Genomic DNA, 14,364 nt, shown 5'->3' on the forward strand with positions numbered 1-14,364 from the left:
CATCTTTAAATAGATCTTGAAGAGTACAATGCTTTTTTTTGCTTTTGTTTTCCTTCACCCTTACCCTTGTTTAAGTACTAGGTAAGTTCAAAATCAGCGGTTGTATGCTATGCACAATGATTTCATAAAAGAGAAAATCCTTCAAACTGGTGTAATAGTTCTTTCTATTTGTTTTTAACCAAGTTCAATGCAAGGACCAAGTCGTATTTCCATGTACATGTTGGCTTCACAATACCAACTATGTGATGGAACATGACCATATCAATTATCTTAATTCACCGCCATCTCATAAAACTTTTCCATGTGAAGATGGTGTTGAAACTTTATCTCATCATTCCCTCACTATAGGATTGTGTCAAGAAGGGCATTTAGCGTAAAATTTTACCACGGTTGCTGCTGACCCTTTTTTGTTAGTATAAGGTGCACTTGATGATGATGTGTTCAATGCAAGGACCCTGTTAAATTGAAGTGTTATTCCAACCATAAGTTCAGATCTTGTTATCTGATAAATTTCTTTGGAGTTCAGATCTTTGTTATCTGGCTATTTTTAAATCTTGACTCCACTATAAGCTTGTTGTTGAGAAATAATATTACTACTGTAGTATGGGAACCGGTTGTTATCTAGTTTTGTTAGGATGTCTGGGTACTGCCCAGGTTTCCCGGGTTCAAATCCCGGCAACGGAATACTTTGCTACCCTGTATATTGTTCGTATTACTCTCTTCATGAAGTTAAGGGGATAATAGATTTGGCATCTTCTATGAAGTTCTAATCCTTTGGCTGTCTATAATAGTATTGTTTGATTCATGGTTCTGTGTGTGTGTGTGTGTAATAATACTCATTGGATCTGGGTCTATGCAGAGGTGGGCCATTATTAGAAAGCGGCAAGGAAACTCGAATATTAGTAGTGGCTCACAACTTTCAGAGGCTGTGCTGGCTGCTCGCAGAGCTGTTTCCATTGCCCTCAATGTGCCAATGGTAGACAACCTGACAGCAGCTTGTTCAAATGGTATTGATGATTCTACCTGCTTACAATACCATGTGTAGCGTATCAGTTGTTGAGTTAATTTCATTTGTGCAAAAATTAATTTTCATTGCATTCCCTTTGCTGAATTTATGTTGACAACCTTTGTTTTTTCTTTCTGCCACCTCCTTAATTAAAAACTATCAATTCACACATTAGGGGAGCACCAATCAAATAAATATTATTTGTAGTCCTCTGACAGCAGCTTGTTCAAATGGTATTGGTGATTCTACCTGCTTACAATACCATGTGTAGCGTATCACTGTGTTGAGATAATTTCATTTGTGCAAAAATTTTCATTGCCTTCCCTTCCTTTGCTGAATTTATGTTGAGGACCTTTGTTTTTTTTCTTTCTGCCACCTCCTTAATAAAAACTTGATATTCACACGTCAGGGGAGCACCAATCAAATAAATGATATTTGTAGTCCTCTGACAGCAGCTTGTTCAAATGTTATCAGTGATTCTACCTGCTTACAATACCATGAGTAGTGTATCACTGTATGGAGATAGCATCATTTGTGCAAAAATTTTATTGTCTTCCCTTTGCTGAATTTATGTTGACAACCTTTGTTTTTCTTTCTATCACCTCCTTATCAAAAACATGATATTCACACATCTGGGAACAGCAATCAAATAAATGATATTTGTAGTCCTCCCTCCCTCCCTCCCTCCCTCTGAGCATATTCACTGCCTCCTCTTGAAACCATTCTTAACCAGACCCAATCTTTTACTACTTTTGTATGAGCCTGTATTATGAAATAGCAATAAAAATACCAACGATCATCATCATCATTTTTTGCCTTAAAAGAGTAAAACAAGTAGCCCCAGGTTCTAAACCTGGATAATAATTATTGCTGTTTTTTGTTAATATATATATATATATATATATGTTTCCTTCATGAATAAAAACAATTATTGGTTCTGATGAGTCTTGGTGATATGGATGTGCTATCCTATTAGAAGTGTCCGTATCTCTTTCTGATGAATATTGGTGTCCAGTATGGACTCATCAGTCTGTTACGTGCATCCATGTTTCCAAGGAGAGGGAGGGAGGGAGTTTTATTTGTGAAATTGTTTGAAAATGGCATATCAGATGGCTTGATTTTCTTTATTCATCACAAGTTTTTTCTGTTTGTTCATCTCAAATATTTGCTCCCTCCCAGTTTGGTATTCTCACAAGCATTGTTTTTACCTGGTTGATGTGGAACAGCCGGAACCAATCCTAACACCATGCCTGGTAACACAGCAAGCCCTGCTGCTACAGAAGCTTCAGTTGGGGTGCAATCCCAACAACAATCCCGACAAGATTGTGCTCCTACAAGTTTATCAAAACCTCGGGTACCAGCGAAAAAGCCTTCAATCTTTAATCTTGTGTTGTTGCTATGAATCTTCTTTAATCTTGTGTTGTTGCTAATTGAAGTACAATTTCTAATTCACAGTGTTACAATGATGGGACGAAATACAGAAGTATATCATAGTTGTAGACAGCAAGGGCACTACTTTGTGGCATGTCCAATAAAGCGTCCATGCCCATTGTGTAAATGAGGTATTATAAAATGTTTCGAGGTGGAAAAAGAGTCTTTAAATAAAGGAAGGTTATTCAATATTTGTAGTATAAAGTGTGGATTTTGGAAGTGGGTCGGAGAAGATAAATCAAGTGAATTGTTTGACGAAGGTGAATCCAGTGGTAGTGTTTTGGCCAAGTCTACAGCCAATTTTTACGTAGAAGAGTTATCTCGATGTTCTAGACTATAGCTCGAATATATGAAGAAGATTACATGAAGATTTCAGTTAACATAACAGTGCGCAAGGGAAAAGGAAGTGTGTTTGACAATGGTAAAGGAAAAGGGTCGGCATGATTTTGGTTGACACTTGAGAATTGTATTTATTATGTGTATGTAGTGGGGTATTAGAGTAAAATTGTATCTCATGAGAACTATTAGGTATGTGTTTGTAGTGGTAAAATTAGAACAAGTTTTTCTGGAGATATAAATGTGTTTGTAGTGCTTTTTTTTTGTTAGTGGTATTTGATTTTTATAGTTAAATGGTTTTTAAACTTTATTTGATGATTATTTTATAATTATATAAAATTATTTAAATGGCCTTTAAATTTAATTTTTAGTTTGTTTAAACCATTTATTTGCTTTATAATGAATTCGATTCCTTTATGGCTGTACAACGCTACTACCTTCAAACTAATAAGAATATATGGTTATATGTAGTTTTGGCAATTATTGTTTTGTCTCGTCCCTGTTAATAATTAATTCATTTATAAACAAATAGAAAATGTTGAAATTGTGCTACAAACTTTTTCATCAACACTAGGATGAGAGACCTTATATGAAAAAGAAATTAATATACCCATCCACCATGCTATGCAAGACAAACCACCATGCTATGCAAGACAAAACTAGACAACTGGGCAACATCAGTTAGAGCTGCTTTCCATTTCTCCATCTTGGAACTCAGCACAATGTGCTTGTCTAGAGAAAATCTCGACTCCTCAATTGCCTTCATCAGTCCCAAACCAATGTCCTATCCTCTTATTTAATGACACAAATCATCTGTTCATATAACAACAAGGTGGTGAAGATTGGTCTCATGTCCGTGTGTTCTTATCATATCCACAAGAAAATGTCAACAACTTGTTCATTTAACATTCAACATGGTAGGTAGAGAGACATTCACGATTTTAAATACACATAAATTACCAAAAATGTATTTATTGCAATGTAATTGAATATTAATTGTTACATTGTCAGAGTACAAGTGATATTTCTACGATCAGGAACAAATAAGATAAAAAATCGATGAATTGACACTTTCAGAGTTTTATGCTAAATACTTTACTGATAGTAAAAACTCTATCAATTCGGAATTACAAAATAAAATAGGACAACAAAACCCAATGGGAATTACAAAATACAAGCACCAGCTCTTATGGAGATTTCTTGTTAAGGTGGTATAAGATTGAGATCATTATCCTGGCATAGTTTTCCTATCTTTGCTACATAAAGATAGGAAAGTAAATTTATATAGCATTGATATAAATTAAAATTATATGTCGGATCCATATGCTCATACTGACCATTATAGATACAATATTTTCAAATAATATGAATCAGGTCAGAACTCAAACATATAAATACAATAGTTCCAATATTACAATGTCATATATGCTGGTACCATAGTCTAATGGTTCCTGAAACAGAACCAATAAAAGAAACCATTAAAAGAGGACTTCCTGTAACATGAAGACATTAATAAACATATGCATGACATAACTTTTTTGGTATTTTAAGAAATTAAACAATAAACTCACCTTCAAAATTAAATGTATCAATTGGTGGAGACAGACGCCCCAAGGTGGGAAATGACAATTGTTGAATGTATAGAACGTGTTGCGGGATGTTTTCCAATTCATTAACTTGAAATTTAGGATGTGTAACTACCTATATTTTATTCTAATCCTACACCGAAAAATAATTTTTTAAAAACAAAATAGAAAAAAGTGATCAAATGAAAATGTTATAAAGTTACATACCAAGCGTCGTGGATATGAGAAGGGTGTCATGATAAGGTATTGTGATTCCTGTGTAGTTTGAATGACGACTACATCATCTTGTAAATTCTTTTGAGGCATTTTCTTGACTTTCTGTGTACCCGAAGACACCTGTGCATCATCGAACCATGATTAATTTATATTCCACCTAGTAGGTTACTTGAACACTACAAAGTAGTGCTTACTTTATCTCTTTTTGATCTCGACTCCAACGGGCCCTTTTTGCGAAGCTTCTTAGGCCTTTCTTTACTTCTCAAGCAGTTGGGGTCCAATATATTATCGCTTAAAGCATTCTTCGTCATTCTCTTGTCAGAGCCTACATGAACAATCTCCTGAGCTAGATGATTACTTCCGCTACTTGACTTTGATGTGGAAAACTCATTTTTTTTTTTTAATTTGAATCCACTTCATAAGCTCTACAGTACAACCTTCATGATATGCTGCGAGATTAGCTACCTCGGTAAAAGCTTTGCACAATTTGTCATATCTTAATTGCCCAAGACTATTGATCCACCCATCATAGTTAATTGTGACCCTCATGTGGCATCTAGTCACATCTCTCCTCCACTTCCTTAATATATACTTTTCAAGAAGTGATCTTATGTTATTACAGATCCGTACTGAGATAGCATGCCTGCAAATAATTTCCCTAAACTCGAATATGTGGCAACTATAAATAAATTCGCAGCTATCCCTCTAAAATAAAATGGTAATTTTTTTTCTCTTGACACTCCCGCCAACAACGACATCCTCTTATAGCTTATACATTGTTCCTGAACACCATCGTCGGCAGATATAAGGTCACAATACATCTTTCTGCTGATTTCTTCTTGAAATTCCCTGAATTTTGATATGGTATAAATTGATTGGAACTGCTTTTCAAATTCATAAGGTGTAATGCATGGAACCATTTGCGAGAATGATCGAAAATTTGCTTGGAACTCTTTCTCAACCTTATTCTTCAGTGCTCGCCCATATTGTTCAACAAACTGCTTCAACGATATCTTTGAATGGACAAACCTATCAAATAATGCATTCATACTCTCACTGCGTTGGGTTGTTGACATACCTGTCCAAAATGATGTTTTCAAGAAACAAATAACCCAACGAATTTTATCAATGTAAAGTCTGGCCAACCAATCATTGCCATGCAATTCATGTTCTTCAACCATCCTAATCCAACCTTGTTTGAATTCTTCTGGGGTTTGCGAATCATAAACTAGTTCATGTATAGCCTAAAATATGGCACCCTTTTGAACATGGTTGCCAAATTTTTGAAGCAACTTCTTCATTATATGCCACAAACACCATCTATGCTTAGTATTCGATAATACTATTTGGATTGCATTTTGCATAGCCCTATCTTGGTCCGTAATTATTCCATTAGGAGCCTGACTTTGCATACATTGAAGCCATGTCCTAAATAGCCAAACAAATGTCTTTGTACCCTCACTCGAGAGTAACGCATATCCGAGCAACGTAGATTGTTTGTGATGATTCACCCTAACAAAAAAGGCGGATGACATGTTATACTTATTTGTGAGATACTTGGTGTCAAAGGTCACAATATTTTCAAACTCCTTATATGTTTCTCTGCACATATTATCGGCCCAAAACACATTTCTCAATCGAGACTCTTCATCCAAATCAATACTAAAGAAAAAACCAGGGCAAATTGCTTGCATTTTTGAAAAATAAGACTGTATTGCAACCACATCTCCTTCCCCTAATTGTAATCACCTAACCTTTTCAACATAGTTTCTACAATCCCTTTTGATGCACGTTATATTCTCATATCCACCTGCTTCAACAACCGTTGAGTTATAGCTTTTATGTAACGAAATTCCAGCCATATCATTCACTTCAAGCTAATGTTTTACATGTGCACTCAATTGTCGGTTGCATCGAAACAATCGGGATTTGGATGGACTCGTCTTATGATTATGCTCAAGATGGATTGTGTTAATTCGCCATGTTCCAATACCATCAACACTTGTAGTCAATCTAGTTGTACACCCTATTTGAATGGTTTGTTGTGGCCTCGAAGAAGTACTTTTAGACCTAGTTCTTTGTCCTTCTTGGCAACATGAAAATGTCACATATTTTACTACCCTATCCTCACCTTTTCTGGAAGTTCTTTTCCTAACTAGAATCCTACGTTATATGCATCTTTCTTGTAAAACTCAAATATTTCATTGGCATCCTTAAACTTCATTCCAACCTACAACACAATAATCTCACTATCTTCTTCTAATATTTCATTATCCAAACCATCCAAATTCTCCATTAAATTATAATCTTCATCATTTCCCAAACTTCCATCACCTATTGTCTCATCATCAAGGTTAAAATAACAAACATAAATCAAGCATTTCAGAAATACTCAAAAACATAAATCAAGCAGTATATAAATCTAGAAAATTACTTGAAAAACTAGTCATTTTGCTCCGAAAGATTATCTTTGCGAAAAGAAGATGTGGGGGATGCAGTGGCTAACCGGCGATGTGTGGGGTCGACGGTCGACGATGGGGGGTGCAGTGGCTTGCTGGGGGCAAGGCGACAACTGTGAGAGCCAGAGAGAGAGAGAGAAAGACGATGGTCGTGCGAGGGGTGGCTAGCGGTTGGGGTCGAAGGTCATCATAAGAGTGAGATGCAGGTGGGGCCAACGCTGTCAGGAAAGGGGATAGGGTAGGGTCAACGAAGTCGGGAGAGGGGAATGTGGGTGGGTCGACGATGTCAAGAGAGGGAGAGAGAGGTGGGGGCAACGATGTTGTATTGGGCTAGAGAAAGAGAGAGAGAGATAGACCGACGCTGGTTGTGAGAGAGGAGGCCGACGATGATCGAAGACGGGGAGAGGCAGCTGAGCCGACAATGATCGGAAATAGGGGAAAGCAAAAAAGAAAGAAAGAAAGAAAGAGAAGATGGGTTTGAGCAGGCACATTTTCTTGGGCCTTGTAAAAGAAAAAAGAAAATAATGTAAAAATAAATTAAAATTGTTTTGGTAGCCAAGGAAGTAGCCCACGACGTACCTATAGCATAATTTGTTCTTAAATCTCGATGCTAGTGCATTTGTCATCCTAACCCTACTCTTTTGAGGTTACAACCACTTTTTGTATGTAGTTTTATTCTTGTCATGTTGACAAATTTCATGGAAGATGGGAGAAAAAACTATAAATAGATGGTTGAACTCTCTAACATCTTTTATCAAATTTTTCATAATTTCTATAGTTATGCACCCATGACCTCGTTTCTCTACCTACTCCTTTATGCAATAAATAAAAATAAAAACTTCAAATAAATTATTACATGAACAAAGACATAAAAAAGATTTCCATTTAGAATAGATTGAATTTCACATGTTGAGTTCAAACAATTCTACGAAATTTTATCGGGAAATTTGCAAAAATAGGACTTTCGGTACTAAACTTTGTAAAAATATGACACTTTGAATTTTTTTTCAAAACTAGGACTTAAATTTTTACTGGACAAAAATACCTTCGCTTGTATTAGGTATAAGATCATATCTTATTCTTTCTCATACATTCTCTCTATCTAAGGAAATTTGGAAAAATAGGATTGTCGATACTAAACTTTGAAAAAATGCTCCCGCTTTTCAGTTAGATCTCTCATTGTTCTTTTTTTTCAATGGCGCTTCTTCTTCCTCACTGATTAATTTATTAAGAAGATTTCCAAAGTTCGTTACACACAGTAGTTATGCGTCTTGTTTTATTCGCCTAAGCTGTTATTCTATTATATTCTTTTTTATTTCTTCACCTTTTACAAGTTCTCCATCAAACAAGTACAAAGATTGTTCAAGGATATCAGTTTCAGATATCAATTGTAGATATATGTTGTAGATATCGGTGCAAAAATATATATTCAAAGATATCAGTTGTTCATAAATATTAGTTCAAAGATATCGGTTCAAATACATCGATTGTTGATAGATATCAGTTCTGTGATACCCTACCTCTCCAAGAGGGTTATCTCGGAGAGTGCTCCTCGAGGGGAAGAAGTTACCGAGTGTCCTCCCAGAGAAACACCTCCGAGGATCTCTCCAAGAGAATTAGTTCTCTCTCGAAGATGTTTCTCTGAGATGCCAGCGACACGGTTGAGATTTGAACTTCTATAAAAGGCAAGATGCAACACAATTGTGAGGATTCGAACATCTGGTAACCTATCTCGACCTTCTCAAATATTCGTTTCCGAAGTCCTTGCATTTCTTCCGGTGGTTTTTTCTCTTCCTACCCATTGCCTTGATCGTCGGAGGGTCTTCGAGGAGATTCTTCCTGCAAGCCTTCTAACTTTCATCTCGTGTAGTAGTTGTTCTAAAATTAGAGGTCAAGTTAGACGTGTTTTCTCCGAGAGAACCCATGTTCCCTCCGAGGCCCTTGAAACATCTTCCCAAAAAAGGTCCATACTCTTTCGGAAGCTGATCAATCCTTCTCCGAGAGGTGTATCAGACCTTCTTCGAGAGCCTTGAGCTGAACTAAACGCTTAGCCAGTTTGAACCTTCCGAGGGACCCAGTTGGCCATCTCTCTCCTTGAGTCCTAGTCTCCCCGCAAGGAATCCTTCTCTCCGCTATGAGTACTCTATTCGTGAGCCCTTTTTCTCTCCGACAGACCTCTATTCGCAAGGTTCCTTCTATCCGAGAGAGCTCGTTGGGCGATTATACCTTCGGTCGTTGACATTGCATACGACTTTAGGCGACAGTTTCTTTCACTCCAAACAAGTTTCAATTGTTATATTTTGACAATAACAAGTTCAAACCTATCGGTTCAAGTATATCTGTTGTTGATAAATATTAGTTCAAATATATCGATGCAAATATATTAGTTGATTAAATATATATCAATAATAACAAAAATTACACATAAACATTAAATTGTTTCTGTTATAAAGTGGATGAAACATACAAAGTAGTATTAATTTTTTGCAACTTGTTTTTCACTTTTACAAGATACTCCAGTTTAAGTGTTATGCATGAACCAAATATATTAACAACAACGAGCATTCCCACATGTTTAAAAGTTCGCGTTTTGGACCAAAGATCCAACAACGGTAGAAACTGTTTGGGTTTCGTAGCTTTTTGTGTCTCTGGAAAAAGCTGACTCTAGTGACATCTTATACAGTGATTAATGGTGGTGGTGTGAAGGAACGAGGATTAAAAACGGAAGAGAATGATGAATTAATGAGGAAGAAAGGGACAAGGGTATTTTTGTCATTTTCTATTTCAAAAGTCCTAGTTTTGCAACAAAATTTAAAGTGTTATAATTTTATGACAAAAGTCTTATTTTTGCAAATTTCCCAAATTTCATGTTTGTTGTAATTAATAATTTGCATCTCTATTGTTATTTATGTGAATATAACGATCAATTTTTGTAACATCCTAGAATTTTGGAGACAAATAGTAATTATTAATTCTGGTGTTTGAGGTAATTAATGAATGTTTGATAATTTAGAAGAAAATAATAAGTTATTTTGCTTTTGAGAAATAGGTAATTAATTATCTTACTTTGGAATATTTATGAAATTATTAAATTGGGGTTATATAATTTCCTTACAGTTTTCAGTACCGAATCGACTGCAGGTAGTGCCCTGGAGCTTACATGTCTAAGAAAAATAATATGGTATTGACGAACGTCCCGAGTTAGGATTTATGGTATTAAAAGAAATTGAAATCGAGATAGTTTTCAGTACAACTATGATTTAGACTGAAAAATTGAATAATTATAGGACACTTCGGAGAAGTCCACGGAACCCTAAGGGGGCTCCGATTTTTCATGACGATTAATCTTGAGGTGGTTTTGGAATGAAACAAGAGTCCTACGAGGGCGCAAGGACAAAATCGACTTTATTGAGTAACTTAGAGTTATTAATTTTGAGTTTAAGTATCACAATAATTATTAATTTGATGTTAAGGTATAATAGCAATTAAAGAAATACTTAAATAAGATTTTTAGTGAATAATTTTATATTAATATAATATATAGATATAATATATTATATATAAAATACATATATATGTAACAATGGGTGTGAGGATGAGAATCTGTGGGCACATTGAAATTGCAAGCACATGGATTTGATATTGAACTTGGAGTGGAAACCAATATATAAATGTTTGTGTGTGTGATGATGTGTGCATAAACCAAGGAGATAATTTGTGGATTGAGAGCACATTGAAACATAATTGAAAGCATTAAAGAGAGTGAAAATCAATGTATAAATATATTATTCATGTATGTAAAGTTATGGGCGGCTAAAGCTTATGGAGATGAAGGCAGGGACAATTAACTAATATATACATAAATCTATGGGCATAAAACAATGGATTTGGAGGTGCATTAAAATACTTGAAAATGAGAGTGGAAAGCAAGCATAATATAATACACATGTATATGTATGTATGCATTCTGTGGGCATGAAGTTTGTGGGTGTAAGTTGTGGGTGAAAAGTGGAAACAGAGTTAAATAAAATGATATATATGTGTGTGGGTGTGAGCTGTGGGTGAGTTAAATGGTAACTTGGAAAACAGTGGGTTAAGAGGAAACAATGGGCTCTTTGAAGCAATGCCCAAGTTGTAATTATGTATAAATTTGGTGTGTGTGGTGGAGAAGGCTCTACTTACTGCCATCTCAAGTCCTATATATATATATATACATAGCATAAGGGAGGAGATTGGAAGTAGCAGCGTGGGACGTAAGGGCTGAGCCTCCCATTAATTTTACTTTTGGATTTCAGCTTGGCTGCAAGGTATGCAAATGCTATAAATAGTGAGGGAAATTAAGGGAATTAAAAGGAGAAAGTGGGAGGATAATGGAGAATTTGCAAGAAGAATTTGAGAGAAATCAAGGTATTTTTGGAGTTATTCGATGTTTAGAATTTCAGGTAAGTGAGTAAAATTATTAAGAGTATTGTATGTCGAAATTATAAATTGTTTCGACTAAATCATGTGTTTCATGTGATCAAATTTGATTATTATGAGCTGTAATTCTATTATCTTCTTATGAAATGTTTTACTTCGTAACGGGAAGGCAAAGAGGACAAGAAAGGGTTATTTAAAGGCAAGTTTCTAATCCTCTATTTATGTTCTTTAATTCCTGCGCAAGTCTCCGTTATTTTCCATAATTTATTACCTTCCTTACCATGATTTGATTTCACGTATTAATTATGGAAATACGCTTAGTAACTGTTTTATAATATGCGAGTTGTAGTTGAAACTATATACGTGACTCCTGAATATATTTATTTCTAATCGTCACTGGATTTTGTATCGCCCATACTTTCCTTGGAAATAATGCCAAACCCGTTGAGGCTAGGTTCTTAAAGAGTTAGGGAGACTCGATGTAATTGTGACAGTCAATTGACCAACTTCTGTCTAATATTTAATATTATCAAATATGCGGGATCAGCCAATAATGTGACTAATAGAGGGCGTTACTCGTAATCCCAAAAGTAAAGTGGTACAAATACTTACGTCGTATAAGGGTTCATACCTTGACCCCGGAATCGTATGGATATCAATATGTCTGCCTACAAATATTGGGGCTAATACCTTATGCCATAAATAGGTTGGAAACGTACCAATATGGGTTCAATGACGTGATTTGCATAACGTGGAACATGTGAGCTTTTGGCCTTAAATTACTCAAGTAAATATTTCCATAACAACTGTGTAAAGACCATTGCATATATATGGTCGTGTGAGTTGCATCTGACTATGCATGACATTATTTATATGTTTATCAAGTGAAGTTTATGGATGTGTATTTGTTCCATCGACCTGTGAATGAGGGCACTGCTATCGTTGTACCAATGACGTTCGGGAAGGATAGGCGTGTGCTGCTATGCTAAAGAGGGTGACGTATGGTTAATGAGTATTAAGGGTTATGTCATTATATATGATATTGTTGGGCATATTGAGCATGTGCATGACGTAAAAAGTAACGTGAACGTGAACGTGCATGTCAGTGCACGGTATACAATATGAACTTGCCTCAAATAGTCATGTGCATAATTATGAATACGTGTGTTCCTATGATGCCTCATTTATTTCAGATATGCTCGATGAATCTCGTGGCTTATGTTGTTTTAACATCATTCCAGTTTAAGGAACGAAAAATTCAAGGTCAAGCTAGTAGTATCAGATCCTTACCGATAGCCATGTGTACGGGGCTCTCCCGACCTAAAAGATCCATGGTGGTGAGTGTGGACAAGAGGCTCAGATGGGGTGTTTTGTTAACTTTGTGTAGCTGATGCTATGATTTGTAAGTAAGAGCCCCTAAAATGTGAAATTTTGTCAGTTTGCTTCCACTGTTGTAAATAAAAATCTAGGTGAAAAGTTATGGTTGTTATAATTTTAATAGATGGGTATTTTCTAATAATATTTTTATAAACACAAGTTTGTATCTTAAAGAGAGGTGTTTAAATTGAAATTGAATTACTCATTCTAGACAATGGAAAACTATACTGAGGTGTTCTAAGATAACATCTTTGAGGATTAAATCAGGCAAAAATGTTGAGTTATAGGATAAGTCTTTCTAGTAAATTTGTTTATCTTTATTTTAAAATTAAATTTTTTCTTTATATGTTAGTTGTTTTCGTTATATCTTATCATTGGAGATGTCAAATATCTTATCATTTCACATATGTTTTTAAATGAAAATTTTTAAAAGGTTGATAACATGAAATGGATCATCATGCAATTCATTATGATTTTTTATATTTAATTATAAGAGAAATAATAAATTCTAAATTATTAGACATGGAGGTGCTATGGTACACACTAAGAGGGGATGAATTGATTATTTTAAAAATTTGATAGAACTTTGAAATCCTTTTGATTGAGAATAAAAAATCAATGCAAGTGAGGATAATGAAATGCTAGCAATGATAAACAAATCAAATAACATAAGCAAGAGATAACACAAAGATTTATAGTGGTTCAGCTTAACCCAAGTTTAATCCACCACCTTAGCTCATCATTAAGGATTTTTCAAACAATCCACTAAAACCCCTATTTAAACCAAGTAGGTCTTCTAGTTCAAGTCTAAGAAAATTACAAAACCTCCCACTCAAATGGGTTCTCTAACTACATAAGCTAGAAAAATAAAAATAATACAAATCAAAGAAAGAAGCTAAGAGTCAACACTCTTAGTTATAAGATCTCTCATAATGAAAACAAGGCTTAAGAATATATTAATAATCATAGAACGAAGCTTTGGAGAGAAAAATATAACAATGAAAGCACAAAACACTGTAAGTTCGAATAAAATGATTTGCAATATTTAGATCATCTCGTTTCCGTCCATTAGCCATCTCTTGATCCTCCTTGAGTTGTATATATAGGCTTCCCAAAAGATTGAAGAGAAATGTAGCCGTTTGTTACCGTTGGGATTTGAAAAACTAACCGTTGGAAACTTTCTGCGAAAATAGATAGTCGACAGATTCATAAATAAAATAAGGCATAATTGACAGACAATAAGGCATAGTCGACTATTGTCTAACAAAAACATGTCATAGTCGACTATCACATTCACATAGTCGACAGATTCGAAAATATGAAGAAATTTTTGAATATCATATACAAATATAGTCGACAAAAGAAATAACATAGTCGACTATCTTTACACAATAGTCAACAGAATGAAATATAGTCGACAGAAGCCATACATAGTTGACAGAACAATAGGCATAGTCGACTATCCTTAAGCACATAGTCGACTATTTATAGGCATAATCGACAGATTGAAGCACACAGTCGACAAATAAAGAAG

The 14,364-nt window shown here is 35.0% G+C and overlaps 1 protein-coding gene and 1 long non-coding RNA gene across 6 annotated transcripts in view; both read left to right on the forward strand.

The window, feature by feature from the left end:
* The window catches only part of LOC127799176 (uncharacterized), a 64,275-nt gene that overhangs the window by 20,506 nt on the left and 29,405 nt on the right, over positions 1 to 14,364 (forward strand). Inside the window, exon 5 of one of the 5 annotated variants that reach the window (XM_052332943.1) lies at positions 860 to 1,007. The exons of the other annotated variants lie outside the window; for them this stretch is intronic. Coding sequence (XP_052188903.1) covers positions 860 to 1,007 — 148 coding nt within the window. The remainder of the gene's footprint in view (positions 1 to 859; positions 1,008 to 14,364) is intronic. 5 annotated transcript variants of the gene reach the window in all.
* On the forward strand, positions 1,018 to 2,474 carry LOC127799177 (uncharacterized). Its single transcript, XR_008022555.1, has 3 exons — positions 1,018 to 1,239; positions 2,233 to 2,360; positions 2,462 to 2,474. It is a non-coding gene; the product is annotated as an uncharacterized LOC127799177 (long non-coding RNA).

This window comes from Diospyros lotus, chromosome 4, assembly GCF_014633365.1.
Source record: "Diospyros lotus cultivar Yz01 chromosome 4, ASM1463336v1, whole genome shotgun sequence".
Lineage (NCBI taxonomy): Eukaryota > Viridiplantae > Streptophyta > Magnoliopsida > Ericales > Ebenaceae > Diospyros > Diospyros lotus.